The 15,793-nt window shown below is 37.0% G+C and overlaps 1 protein-coding gene across 8 annotated transcripts in view; it reads left to right on the forward strand.

Annotated features, from left to right (window-relative positions):
* The window catches only part of ulk4 (unc-51 like kinase 4), a 117,003-nt gene that overhangs the window by 99,177 nt on the left and 2,033 nt on the right, over nt 1–15,793 (forward strand). For all 8 annotated transcript variants that reach the window (XM_053682245.1, XM_053682249.1, XM_053682258.1 and 5 more), the window contains one exon: nt 15,408–15,493. In XM_053682245.1, coding sequence (XP_053538220.1) covers nt 15,408–15,493 — 86 coding nt within the window. The remainder of the gene's footprint in view (nt 1–15,407; nt 15,494–15,793) is intronic.

Consider the following 15,793-nt stretch of genomic DNA (forward strand, 5'->3'; position numbering starts at 1 on the left):
CTGTGATAGGTATGATTTGCTGCTCTTTTACTTCTGCATGTGTGTTTGCTGTTACAGACCTGGTAGCTGACCATGGGGTAATGCCCCATCACTCTTTCATCATCGCTTTTTCTGGCTTCTCCTCGTGTTCACTCAAATGTTCCCAACAGTGTAAAGGCTAATATCGTAATACATCTTGAGCATCCTTGCTAAAGAGAAGTATCTTGCTTCTTCAGGCTTTGAAGTGTATGTGTGTGCGTGTGCGTGCACCTATTATAGTTCTGATAAAGCTTTTAGTATACTTGTCATAAGGATCATGTTATTGAAGTATGGCATTGTTCTGCAAGCCTGGAATATTCTCATGCTCTTGCTGTTTACTGTAATTGCCCTTGAGTAATTCTGTCATCACGGTGATAATAGCACCTAAATAAGTACCAAAACGGCTAAAAAAAACAAAACAAAAAAAACATATCTTTGTCTGCCTGTTTAAACCAGTGCCTCTCAACATAACATTTCTGTGGCTTCCTTTCATCCCCTTTCTGTGTCTTGTTTAAACTATGAATTTAAAATGTTCACATTTCAGTCTCAAATGATTATTTATTTTTCCTCAGTTGTCTGATCACACAGCACTGCATTTGCTTTCTTATGCTATTACAGAAGCTCGTCCCTCCCATGACGGCTCTAATTGTCCTCATTAAGACTGAACAGGATCATAAACCTCCCGCTGGTAAAACTTTTACATCAAGGTTCCCTTAGCTGACATTATTTAACACAAGAGTTAACATGAACAAACCATGCACTTCAACATTCATACATTGTTGGTTAAGTAATGTTAACACAGTAACTAACACTTGTGATTGTTTTTTTGTAACAATCAGCCAAATTATTATAAATATAAATAAATAAGCCCATATTGAACATAATGAAATATAAATAACTAAGTCCATAATGAATAATGTGAGCAGCACCTTAATGAACAAGTTTGCGGTTGTTATCTGGCAGAATTCCGAACACAATTTCCATAAATAAAGTTTCATTGTTTACACATGAGGTCAGTAGTTTGTATGTTATTAACATGTCATAACGTGCTGTAATTGATTTTTTTTTTTTTTTCTCATTTATGTGGTTATTTTTAGTCACGGATTGAGTAAACTGTCAGTGCCTATGTATTTCATTATCATTAAAACAAACATTAGTTAATACTCTTCATAAAGCTCAGGGTTTGTTCATGTTAACTAATACAGTAGTTATTGTTGGTTAAGTAAACCTTAATGTAAAGGATTACTCTATTTAAGCAATGCTACTATTTAACAGGTCCATAAGTATTTGGACATTGACACCAACAAGCAGCAACTGAATGCGGCTGCAGTAAAAGCCTGACATGGCTTATCAAGGGAGAAAACTCTGCATTTGGTGATGTCCATGGGTTCCAGATTTGAGAAAGTCATGGACTGTAAAGGATTTGGATCCATTTATTAAAAATAATCCTAATATTTCTGATTGTGAGTTTGTCCAATTACTTTTAAGTCTGTGGAAATGACTAATTCCTAAACGGTTAATGCAATATTTTTGTTAGCTCCCTTCCTTTCAAATCCATTGTGGTGTTGTACAGAGACAAAATAACAAACCAATTGTGTCACTGTCCAAATACTTATGGACTTGACTGTGTGTCTTATCATTTAGGTGTAGTTACAGCATGGCTGTCAAAGTTGCCATGTGTGTAATTAAGAGGTTAGGTCTAGTTAGGTCTTCAGGGAATGTGTTAGTGCTGTCAAGATCTAGTAGCTAAGATGGAAAAGAATAGCACTGTCTATCTGTCAAGCTCTATATTCTACACAGTGGCTCAGGGAATATTGATCCGGATTTAAGAACTGGTAATAATCGGGTGTGTCTGCCTGTCTGTAGGCATGTGGATCAAGGTCAGGTATGCGAGTGTGCATGTTGGATGATGTTTAACAAATCAGGAGATTGACTGGCACTTTATTGATTTGTTATACTTAGTGGTTACTTAAGCACTCCGGTTGTAACATGGTTTACTTTAGTTTGGGAATATGAACTTGCCTGTACACCTGAGAAATAGGGGTGATTGTTGAGGAAATGTTCAAAATGTCATGGATTGATGATTTAGTGTGACACTTTAGGCAGTGTGTATAGCATTGACTTTCTGATTGGATGTGACTGATATTAAAGGGCTGTGTGTCAGTGCTTTAGTGACTGTTCATTCCTATTAATTGATGCCTGGCTGTCCTTGTCCCAGCTACAGTGAGACTTTCCACCTGAGTGCTAATGGAAGGAAATGACCATGTATTAAAATATGTGAGGCTCTTACACTAAAGTGTGTGTGCTCAAGGTCATGTGCACCCAATTAATGTGAAATTGAGCACACTTGCACAAACCTCTCACCTGCCTTGTTGACCCAGTGATATGCCATTTTGGAATAATTAAATGATGGTAAAAAGCATTCTATGTTATTTTTCATGTTAAGACACAACAGATGCTAACAAGCTAATTACTCATGTAGCAGATGATTAAAAGCAACAAAAACAAGACAGTTGTGCAAAGAAAATATATCTACCTTAATTTTCTAAATATATATTGATATAATTTGAAATCTGCTTACAGATGTTTTGACACATACCGTGTACATATTTGAATGAACAGTGTTACATATCTTCTTACTTATATATGTCAGTATGATGTTATACAGTACATATATTTGGAGTTTTATTGCCAAGATATATAACATGTATAAAGCAGATGAAGAACTATATGTATTTATGGTATTTGTTTCAATCCTACAAAAAAAGTTAGTGTTTGACGCAACTGGCAGAGGTACTGAGACACTGCAGGTCATTCTGTTTGAACAATTGCCTCAATTATTGGAGAATCCATAGGAACATTTACCAGTGTGCAAGAGGAACTTTTTATTTTACTGTACTTGAAGTTTGTAATACACAAATGACCAATTAAAAAGATGTTTTCCAACACTATGAACAGAAAGCAGGCTGCACAGGAGAGTTATGCAGTGTTGTTTGAGTGATTTCACAACTGGGGTGCCATTTAGCTCTTCTAGTTCTAAAAAAATTTTTTTAAAAATAAGTTAACTTTTCCTAAATCTTTTTTCAACATTGAATCCAAAAGAGCAAGTTCTTTGACTACTGCAATTTGCAATTAAATGGGTAACAGGCTTAAAAGTAACAGGGTTGAGTGTTTTTTTTTTTTAGCATAAAATATATAGCAAATTGTAAAAAAAAAATGTGTTTGACTACCATATATATATATATATATATATATATATATATATATATATATATATATATATATATATATATATATATATATATATATATATATATATATAAAAGCTTGTGTGTGTGTAATGAGTTGTATAAAAAGTTTTTTTATTAATTAATAATCGACTTGAGAGAGAATTCTGAAAATGAGAGAACTTACTTTTCTTCTCCCCATGATCTGTAGGAAATTTGGATGATGCAACTTCTTGAGCTGAGGAATATTCCAAATATTTCACAGGGGTGAATGTGTTGTGAATGTAGAAAGTGAATGTTAGGTAGATTTTCCATAATCTTTAATGGAGGACTTCTCGAAAAGGATGATTCAAGCATGAGATGTTAAATGGATTCACACATTTAATGCAAAAATAATATGATTTTTGAAGTATTTTATTGATTATATTTCAAGGGAAAGTGAAGTTATAGTGGGCTGGGACAGACAAAAACATGTTTTTAAGTGCTGTAGATTAGTTTATTTTAATCCATCCATCCATCCATCTTCTATACCGCTTTATCCTTTTCAGGGTCATGGGGAAACCTGGAGCCTATCCCAGGGAGCATCGGGCACAAGGTGGGGTTAGTTTATTTTAGTGTGTTAAGTTATTTTCTGAAATATGCACATTGGGTGTTCTGAAGGACACTTGAACTGTGTTTAAATGTGTTTTAATGTATATAACTTTACATACATGATTGTAAATGTAATATCAGTGGAACTCAAATGGCACCCCAATCTTGGAATCACCTGTTTATTTCTTTATACACACCAAAAAGGGTTCTTATTGGTCCTTTCTAAAAGGGAACACTCTGTTGTAGGATTCTGAGTAGAAACCTTAATTGTTTCCCAAATTGAGCTATTAAGGAACCCTTACTGGTTCACAGCTCTTTATGGTTCATTCACAACTCTAGACGTCTGTATCCAAAACACTGTTATTTCTGAATGAATCATGAGTTCACCATGGCCATCTTGCGACTATATTAGTTACACACATTTGCCCTTTACGAATCATTGGCACGTTGCTAGAGTAAAATGAGCTTACATAAAAAAAAATTATTCTCTGATGGCATTATTATCGCTATGTCAGTGCGGTCATTTGCTCCAATTTGCACTTTAATGGTGTAGCTGTTCACCATGACATTGAAGCTTCTTGGTAATTTCACTGCTTTTCTGTGCTCGGTCAAATACAACTGAGCAAAATGTGTGTACACATGGTCTAAAGTGTGCTTAGCTTCTTACTCAATTTCATGTCAAGTTTACTGAAAATGCATTCCAGCATGTGTGAAATGTGGTGGACTCATCACTTTTGTGTGCATGCAACATTTATACAAGACTCCATGTCATATTAATGCTCTCAGCTCCTGCTCAGGCTTCAGGACTACAGCAGAGCAATCAGCTTGTCAAAACTTTGAGACCTGCACACGGGGTCCCTCTTACCTTGCTACTGGACATGCTAGGAGATTTTAGGTTGAATTTCTCCAGTCAGTTCAATGTCAGAGTTTTTTTTTTTTCCCTCTGTCTTACTTCTAAGAATGTCATTATACTGAACATTATAAGAAACAATATGTATTTATATATTTGATATCTTATGCCAGTCACCGTTCTTAATGTACTGTAGATATCTCAGATAGTTAATGAGGATAAATCTGTAAATAATCAATAAACCTTGTTTGCTGATGTGTGACAAGTGCTAATAAGAGACGTGGAGATGCAGTCACTGTTTGGGGAGTGAGTGAAAGTGATCGAAGGCGAGAGAGACATATACCCTTATAGCACATGCACACACATACACTGCTCCCAGGACAGGGGGCGAGTGGCTGTCTGTATTGAGTGCATGAATTATGCAGAGGTAGGAGGAGGACAGCGGTTCTATCAGACACTCTCACTCTCTCTCTCTCTCTCTCTCTCTCTCTCTCTCTCTCTCTCTCTCTCTCACACACACACACACACACACACACACACACACACACACACACACACAGACACACTCGATGTGCTCGCACTCCTGGGATTGAGAGCTGTGCTCATTAGCTCGGTTCTGGCCACCCCTACAGCTTGCACCCCATCACAGCATGACAGCAGCAATGGTCCTCCTCTCTCTCTCCGGCTGCTGCTTGAAAGAATATTGACCCAGGTACGGTACTATGGGCCAGCAGGTGAGGTTCACAACCACAGATTTGCACACTGTTTCACCAGCAGTAGACAGGAGCTTGTTTTGAAAGGGGATTCTACATAGTTGAGCAATATGTTGCTGGCACAGGATGAGGACTGAGATGGTAGGGTTGGAGTTTATTTGAGGTTCTGTTTAATGACTTTTCCTTGATTGGCGTATTAAGAGTTTATGTCAAGGTTATTTATTTTACACCGTTGCTAGGCTAATCTGTAGCATATGTGCATAAAATGTAAATAAAACATGTGCATAAAACGTACCTATGTATTATTTAGTCACTGTATCATAATAGATCAAAAGTGAAGAGCCAAATCAACAAGGTTATTGGATCTATAACTTTAGCGCTATGTACATTCGATAAAACACCTGACTGAGGAGGAATAAAATGAACTCGGTGTCACTGTGCATTGTTGAATGTATTTGCTAGTTGCCACTGCTGCTTGCTCATGACTCCGACCTTGTACAGATTGGATTTTAGCAGACATCTATTTCAATGCTGTTGCTTGTTCAAGCTTAAAAGTAGAGCTAATGCAACAATATTCTTCCACATATTTCCAGTCTTATCTCTCCTCCATCCCATCAGCCTGATCTATTCTGCATTGTGTTAGGAAGAAAACAATGCTATCTCCACATATCTGCATTAGTGTTCATCCCAACTGCTTATCAGTACTCAGAAACAGCACACCCACTCAAATTCTGCCACTAACTCGCTGAGCTCTTTGTGGAACAACGTTACCACTAAATGCTGGCTCAGGTGTGAATTGGCCCCTATTTGAAGGTGATAATATCATGTGGACTAAATTTGCCATCAAACATCAGTCATCCCTGGTAGTGGAGGAGAGAGGTTTGTAATTCTCAACAATTTTCTGAACTCATTTCTTTAATACTGAAACAGTTTACACCATAGGTTGGCATTTGCAGTCACTGGGTATAGTAATATACCCACTAAGCCTGGTAAAATCACAGATGACTTAAATCAGGTGTCTGAGCAGGAATATCACTAAACTGTGCAGCCCTCTGGGACTGAAATGGAGATGACCTCTGGTTTACCCCTACATTATGACTACTAGAGGATATGAGCTGTATAATTTATATCATTCTGAGGCATGAAAGAGAATTGCAGTACTTTGTGGTCAATCTGAGGACATAGTGTGAAGCAACACCTCCTCCTCTCTCAAAAATGTAACTTTGTTTGAAAGCCAAGAGTTGGCTTAATTAAAATGCGTATACTTTAGTTTAAGCTAGTGTTAGATTGCATGACTTAGAGATCAGCAGTGGAAGCAACATTGTGTCACAACTATAGTCCATGAAGAGGGATGATTTGTAATAGCAATTTTGTCATTTGTTTTTGGGTAAGATGTAAACTATAGTGCTAGGCAAGATATGAAACGCCTCACGTCTTTATCTGTGAGATATTTACTGCATGCTTACACTGCAGAAAAGCATTACAGGTTATCATAAGAGCAGATGTCATGGTAAAATGTAGTGTATGCTATCCAAACCACGGTTTCCTGAGTTCTTCCTATTAGCTCTACCATCTCCTCTAGATAACCCATCATGGGCTGCTGATGTGTTTGGTAGTTTCTCTTTGAACTGTATGAACAGATTGGACCTCCTAACAAGTAACACATCTTTTCCAATCTTTTAAATTATTTGAAAGCTAAACCAAGATATGCACAAAGAATCGGGAATGTTCAGCCATGCAAGTGCAACCATACCAAGTAAGAAAAGCCACAGTCGGCTATACTTGCTAGTTTGTTTACTAATAAGGGGTGTAATGCATTGTCATTATCTGTATTTATGTCTGTATCTGTTTAGTGCTTAAAATACTCATATCTGTTTTCATATTCAGATTTTAAATATGATGCATGGTCTGTAGTGGAAGATGTTCTGGAAACACTGCAAAACACTGGAAAAAAGAAACAAGGCTGCAGGAAAAGAAGTAATTTTTCATTCTATCTTCTGTCTAAAGTGACTGAGTAAGCAACCGAACTATGTTACAAGACAACGTCTTTCCCAAATCAAGAAACAGTTGTTTAGGCTACAGTTGAAAACAGTAGCCGTCTAATAATATTTTTATCAGGTTTACTTTAGGTTTTAAAAGGTTTTACTTTCATAAAACTGGGATGCAGTGATGCTGCGAGTCACAACGGGGTCCTTTAAGCGACATTTCAATTTAACACCCTTATGATTTTCTGAGGGTATTTTAGAAGAAGAAGAAGCCTTTATTTGTCACATATACATTACAGGACAGTGAAATTCTTTTCTTCACATATCCCAGCTTGTTAGGAAGTTAGGGTCAGAGCCAAGGGTCCCTGGAGCAGAGAGGGTTAACGGCCTTGCTCAAGGGCCCAACAGTGGCAGCTTGGCGGTGCTGGGGTTTGAACCCCTGACCTTCTAATCAGTAACCCAGAGCCTTAAGCGTTGAGCCACCACTGCCCTATTTTCTATTAATAAGTTAGAGGAAGATAATTTAAGAATTATTCTTTTAATTCAATGAATATTTTTGTGGAGAGATATGCAGCTTTGTGCACAGTGTATAATTCACATGAGTTATATGGAGCAGTGGCTCATACGCAGCATGTAAGCATGTTTCTTTTTTTTCTAGAGAAATATGGTACAAATGTGGTTTTATTTTGGAGCACAGTAGGACAGTTAGGCAAAAACCGAGCTGTTTATCTCCCATTGCTCTTTTATTAAGCTCTGTGAGCAGGGCAGCCAGGTTCTGTGTATAATGTCCATGTATTGCAAATCGATACTGCAAATGAGAAATTTTACTTGTTAGTCTTGAAAAGAAGAAAAACACATCTACCTTTTCCTAGCCTCGAACACTTTGGATTAGTTTCAAGTCTTTGTGTAGTATTTGAGTTGTCGTTAGGAAGGGAATTTTGCTGAAACCTGGCAACCCTCTTCACAATCTTCAGCTAGCTGTTCTTTGAAGCTCAACATAAAAGTAAAAGCCTTGTGCTTGCATGACTGTTCAAACAAGAATGCATAGTTTTGATAATGTGGGAAGGACATCGACCTTGAAATTGCTGAGATTGAAGCGGACACAAGCTTTACTAAAGTCGATCATTTCAATTGAAAAAAGAAATTGATTAAATTCTGGTGACCTATATGTAGAAAACTATTTATACAGCCAACAATGACCTAATGCAATCACAGATGTTGCTACTCTGAGGCTGTAATAATCGTGGGTGTCGTGTATGAAATATTTTGTACTAACTGTCAATCAGCCTCTAAGTAACTGATTCTGTGATTGCCGCAAAGGCCTCATTATCAAGAGGATAACTAAAATCTTTTTCTTAAAATTTTAAATCCTTGTCAAATTAATGAGGGTTGAGAGAAGAGTCTTGAATAAAAAGTTTTCAAGCTATTGCACTGTTACAAAAAGGGTTCAATAGAACTTATTATGGATCTGTCACAGAAAGGTTTAATTTTGTCTCTAGGAAATGACAAACTAATAAAAGATAAAAAGCTTTGAAAAGAGAACATTTTTGGATTGAGTGTGATGAAATAATAATAATAATAAGGAGCCCTCTGCATATAAGATTATTAACTAATTTTATTCTCTTATCAAAGCATTTTAAATTTTTTAAACCTCCAGGGGGGAATATCGGGTTTTTTGAACAGGGCTTTGAAAGAATGATAACTAGTTTTCATGTTCCAAAGCTAGTAATATTCTGCCAATCTCTGATGGAGATAAAGATTTTGAGGTTGTTGTTTTTTAAATATCAAATAACAACTGCCTTTTTAAAAAAACGAAAAAAGAAAAGACACATAATAGTGAAAAAAGAAGAAGAGAAAAATGAATCTGGTGCTTTCTCCTCAACCTGAAGGATAATTACCAGCAAATATATGAGTGTTGGAACTTTCAAGCAAGCTAGGCCTGTAGAGTCAGCATTATTATTATTATTATTATTATTATTATTATTATTATTATTATTATTATTAAGCCATGGGGATTTAAACACTGGGTTCAGATTACGTTTGCACAAATCATTTGCTGGAATCCTATGCAGGTCTTTAAATTCCGGTGCTGATATAAAGGCCATGCAGTGCAAGAGCTTCAGGTTTGTGTACATGATTCTTATAACCAGACTGTTGATCGAATTCCTCAATCATTTGAAGTGTATTAGGCATTTGAAGTGTATTAGAGACCTCAGTCATCAGCATCAAAAATATATCTCTGAGCCTCCCACGCTGGTGATAAGGTTGCAGGTCAATTGCAGAAGGACGGTTCAGGTGGGAGAAATATTAGAGAAATATTACCAGGAATAAATGCAGGAAGCTGTTAACATTTTCTCATGATACCTATAACCATCAGCTTATCCACATTGTAGGAAAAGCATAGCTTCAAGAACGCACTCTGTCAAGCATATCACCAATGTCAAATACACTTCAGCAAGAAAAGAGCCTTGTAGTGTTTTAAATAACTGGATTGCAGTGCATTAAAAAGTTTGTTCCATATTGCTTGAATTTCCCAAGTCCTTAACTGATATTGCGAGGTAGGATTGGAAAGGCAGATTTTGGTAAATTGGCTTGGAGATAAGACCGTATCTCCCATATCATCTAGGACAACTAAAGGGCAGGAAATTTGCTGTGTTAACTTTATAATAATCACTAGTGTTTGTGTCATTTTTCACATATCAGCTACACTGTTGTATAGCATCGGTGTTTCTGAATAGATCTTCTCAAAATCAGACATTTCTTGTAATTTTTTCACTTGTATTCTTGTTACACCTTACTCTACGTGTTCTGATATTTTTGATAACAACTTGCTTTATCAGACATTGTTCTTCAGAACAGCTCTTCATTATTAAAAACACTAAATCATTCACTGCTCATGAGTTTTGATATACATTTCTCGTCATTTTATCTCTGAACATTGATTTGGTATTAGACAAACAAGCTGTTTTTATTTATTTATTTATTTATTTGTTATTTTAAACTTTCTTCTACTTTTGAGATATGGTTCATTAACCTGTATGAATCTGGCACATGTTACAGCCTGTGCAAATCAGCATTACATTTATGCAAATCAATTGATATTTTCCTCTCTTTCCCTAAACAACATGGAGTACTTATCCACACGTGAGTGCACAAGTGACAAAGGGTTTCAATTAAGCGATAGAAAACCAGACTCACTCATCTTCCTCTCAATCCAGCCAACAAAGCCCTTTTAATTAGTATTCATTAATTGTCGTGCTGTAAAATCTATTTATGCCTGTTTTTATCAAGCCATCAAAGAGCTCACTAATTGCCTCATAATATGATAAATAGATCCAGTACGTGTTGGACCTGTTTTAAAACAGCATTTCAAAGCAAGCGGAGGGAGTAAGGCCGATTTCAAGTCTCGGATACAACAATACCTCTATTTAATATGGGGGCAGAACACTGTGTCTAATCCCTGTGGTTTAATTTTAAATCATGAGATGAGACTTGGTGTTCCTAAGCGGAGAACCTTAGAGAGCAGTAGCTGTATATTTATTTATTCTTGCATGATTTCCTTGGAGTTCTACCTGTTTTGCTTAGTAGATTGTGGCACTTTGACGATTTACATAAAGATTTTTTACTTTTGGAACAAGATACTTTTTCCACTGGTGCCTCATACATTTCCGAAAGACACTCGAGAGGTTCTATATGCCTTCAAAATACAACACTCCATTATATTACGACAGATGCCAGTGTTCTCACTTCTGTTGTGAAATTGGAAAATGAAGTGGTGTGTGTCCGTGCCACAGCCACACACGAGTGAGCAAGAGACAAATGCCAACAAGTTAATTAAATGTCATGCCAGCCTTCTAGCACTGGCTTCAATGCGCTGTATGAAGTGTTATCATACGATCACTGCACTCACTTCAAATTCATTTTGTCTTGAAACAGTATGGAAAATGATTAAGGTCATTAATGGTCAGAGAAACGAGAACTGTGTAACGGAATATCCCAACTGCTTATATGAATCACTCATTTGTAGTGTTTCACTGTGATAAGGATGAGCACGAGAGAGACACAGAGGGTTAAGTGCACAGGTTAATTTCTACATCACGCTCAGGAGTTAATGCAATTCATGTTCTAGTAGCATTTCCATCTGATTTTCTACACAACTTAACTAGAGTATGGTTAACTCCTGTAGGAGCTTAGTAATATTTTTGTGGAAGCTTGGTGATATGTTAATACTCTTATACCTTTACACTGCACACTTTGCTTCTCTAGAGCTCAATTAAAGATCTTGTATGTTAGCACTACTTGTATTGATCTCTGCTTGATACATCGCTTTGCTTGTATTTCTTCAGTTGTAAGTCGCTTTGGATAAAAGCTTCTGCTAAACGAATAAATGTAAATATCAGACATTTCTTAATAATTAGAAAAAGAATAAGAAACATAACAAGCATTGAGCAGGTGTATTTGTTAGCTGGAACTGCTTTACTGAGTTATTTAGAGCAGTAATTCCCAATGTGGGGTCTATGAAGCATAGCTATGGTGGAAATCACTACCAGCCTTTACCATTATAAGTTATTATATTTATTATGTAAGCAAAAACACTATGTGCGTATATGAAAACCATGCTGACCAGGGTGGTGTGATCGTGGAGTGCTGTTACCATCCCAACGTGCATTATTTTCATATAACAGCATGTTCTAGAGCATTGGTCACCAACCCTCTTGCTTGAGTTCTACCTTCCTGCAGATTTCATCTCCAGTCAAAATCTAACACTCCTGTTTTAGTTGATCAAGAACTTCTTAAGGCAATGATTAGATGGTGAGGTGGGCACGATTATGGTTGGAGCTGAAGTCTTCTGGAAGGTAGATCTCCAGGAACAGGGTTGGTGACCACTGCTCTAGTGTGTTATTCTGCTTATACCACAGCAATTTGCCAATGATTACAATGTTTATTTTATTAATGAATGACCTGTCGCACATTTTAATGGTTACTGTCAAGATTTAATGTTGTGGAATGTCTGAGAGACAAGTTAGTTCCTCTTATCGCTTACAGTACAGCCACAATAAACATATCCTCTCTCTCTCTCTCTCTCTCTCTCTCTCTCTCTCTCTATCTCTCTCTCTCTATATATATATATATCTCTCTCTCTATCTCTCTACCCACCCACCCACCAGTCAGCTTTGAGAATTATTCACCCTTTGTGGTGTTTTTCTTGATATTCACCTGTTTGATTGGTCACTTGGTTTAATCCAAATCTCAGGAACTCAAAAACAAGTAGCCTCATGAATAATGTCAACTTGACCCTAATGTGTTTGCTCAGTGGAAAGTTCAGGAAAATAAAGATTTTAAATAAGCTTCATGAAAAATTCAATCATTCTGAAGAGGCAAACGTTTAAGAAACCCAGATTTAGAATACTGAAGTTAACAAAAAGAATGATTTGAGCTTTGATACAGCTGCTAGGGATATGGAGTGGATAAAGTTACATAGGTGTATAGTTCCATATAAGAACCATATTTCAAGCTTGTCATCTTGGTGCACTACATTACCTTCAACACTGGGATTTAGCCTTTATCTTCTTATAAGCAGCTTATTTTAAATCCACTCTGTTTTTACAGATTATACATGTAAGGATACAAAGTCTGTTCATACGTATCTTAACCTATCACAAACTCTATCTGTTTGTGTGTGTGTTTCTGTAAGCACGGGCACAAGTGTCCAGATCCTCGTCTCTATCTTCATTATATCTGGTCATGCTCCAATACAAAAAAAAAGTTCTAAAGCGGGCAATCTATGAAATCTATTGTATAAATTTTTTTTTTTTTTTCTGTGTGTGAAGGATGAAGCTGAATGAGTAATTATTTTCTCTTTGCAGTGTTTCTTGAAAAGCAGCTTATCCCATATATACATGTTGACATCTGAGCTTTTGATAGTGTGCTTGCCAGTGCAATATCCTTCTCACTCTGTATGCCTTTGCTCTCCACTCTCTATTATTCTTCCCCTGTATTGGGCGCACAAGTATACAACACAGTGGTTTATTTTCCTCATTTTCCACATGCTCTGGCTCTCCCCGATGAGTGCTTTGCAGTCAGTTGCTGGAAAGCTGTCATTATTAACTCCACCTGCTAGTTATTGCAGTTTCATGTCTCTCATGCTAACAGCTTCACAATAGAAGTAAATATTTCAACTGTTTTCTTTGTACATTTATGTAATATATTGTAAATTCCCTAAATAATACAGATTCAGATGTTATGAGTATATCAGTGCAGTGTTTGTCACTTTCTTTTCTTAATGAATGCATACCAGGCTACAATTCACTTACTTTTACCATGAGGTGTGCTCAAGTTGCCATGCAATATCCAACTCCTGTAAGCCACAATAATTAATAATAGAGTGTACAGGGGACATTTTGTCTTATGGCTCAGTGACACAGCCGGTAACATTGCCATCTCACAGCTCCAGGGTCCAGTCCTGAGCTCAGGTGCGTGTAAGAAAAAGAGAGAGAGAGGTTTTTTATGCTCTTTATGTTTATTTGCTTTTGCTTCCTGTGGGTTTCCTCCCACCTCCCAAAAACATGCATGGTGCTTCACACCCGAGAAAGTCTCTGGCTTCACCATGACTCTGTCAAGATAAAGTGCTTAGTGAAAGTGAATCTGTCTTATACTCCATGATCTTACAGTCAGATCCAGTTGTTAACACAGAATGTCCATTTTTGAGTTAGATTACTTTATGGCTTCTGCATGATGAATAACGATGCGGCTTGTGCACACAGGGAAATAAACTGATTAATACTGAGAGCAGCAGTGTGTGTGTATGTTGTAGATTATGCTAGAGATGAGCGAATGCAGTAAGAGTTGTGTACTGGATTAGGAGAGAAGGGTTTTGAGTGGTATTGAGGACAGGAAGAAGTCGAAGCTGCGTATCTCCCCCAGGTCCATAACACTGTTGCCTAGTAACAGGTGCTTCGTGAGGCAGGCTCGGGTGATGACATCAGAGATCAAAGCCACAAAGCCTCCGCACTGTCATGAGCTCTAATTATCCATTAATTACTGCTCAAGTTCCTATATCGACTTATTAATGATAGTACAGAAAAATTCTGAAAGGAAAAAAAAAAAAGAAGTCCATTTTGTTTGATGAGTTGTTGACTTGGTCATGCATGTTATGTGGTAACAATGTACGGATAATGTTCCGTGTAACACACACTCAGCCTAGTGCTCCAGTCTGAGGTTTAAATCAGACACTGTATTTGATGTAGTGCCCAGGTCACTGAGTTAAGGTATAGTCAGAGGATCCTGTTGAGGCTCTTCAGAAGATAAACATAAGTGACTGACTAATAATAGTCACTTAGAGTTTCTGACACACTGAATCATCATGTTATGTACCTGCTGTCTTTATAAGAAAAGAAGATAAGATAATGTTACTTCAACTGGATTCTAGGACACATACAAAAATGACCAAAAAATAAAGGGTCCCAGAATACAATGCAGAAATTGCTTTATTTACTTTCTGAACTCGCCTCGGCTATTTTCCTGCCAAGATGATGTTCAGTAGATGTGGCTTCAAAAAAGGCAGGTTTAAAGATGGACATATTTATTATTTTGTGTTATTACAGCTCACATACAAATGAAATCCATGTACAGCAGTTGCTTTTAGATAATGTGTGTTAGTGTCTTTCAGTGGAATTGGAAAGGACGCTGAATCTTTAAATGCAGTTTTCTCTCTTTACACTTTAGGAATTAACCAGATTTTAAAAAGCTAGAATTTTACTTGTGGTTGAGATGCATATTTCACTTGAGATAGCCTGTAGTTTTTAAAACTTTATATATATATATATTTAATTTTTTATATGATATATTTATTATATATAAATATTTAAGTATTAAAATACATACATATATATACATACATGAAAATGTAAAAGATTTTTGTTTGTTTTTTTCAGCTCACCATATATGTGTGATGGAAATAGACCCCAAGGTACTCTTTGTTATTCTTAAAAGTTCTTGTATTTCATCTTTTCCCCCCACACAGATGGGTGCAGTAGACCGCGCAGGTTGGAGTACAGAAGGAGGTCAGAGCCTGGTGCATGTGCTCCAAAATCTGGCCCATGGTAACAGGTAAGGGAGGACAGAGAAACTAGCTTTTCTTTTTTCTCCTCCACCTTCCAGTGCTTTAGCCCCCCCTCCCCCCTCTTTATGGCCACTGCTTGAGTTTCTCAGAGAGACCTCGTGCTTTGATCCATTTTTTTTTTGTCATAGGCCAAAGCACACTTGTGTGATGAGGGGTTCCGTGAGCTGTTGCCTCTCCCAGAGATTGATACAGGCCTATTGTTTGGGACGCTCTTGGCTCCCTCCATCCCCCCCACCCTTTCCCCTGCTAAAATGAAAAAGCTATCCTTTTGAAGTTGCCCAACCATG

This window comes from Ictalurus punctatus, chromosome 1 (genome assembly GCF_001660625.3).
Source record: "Ictalurus punctatus breed USDA103 chromosome 1, Coco_2.0, whole genome shotgun sequence".
In the NCBI taxonomy this organism is placed as follows: domain Eukaryota; kingdom Metazoa; phylum Chordata; class Actinopteri; order Siluriformes; family Ictaluridae; genus Ictalurus; species Ictalurus punctatus.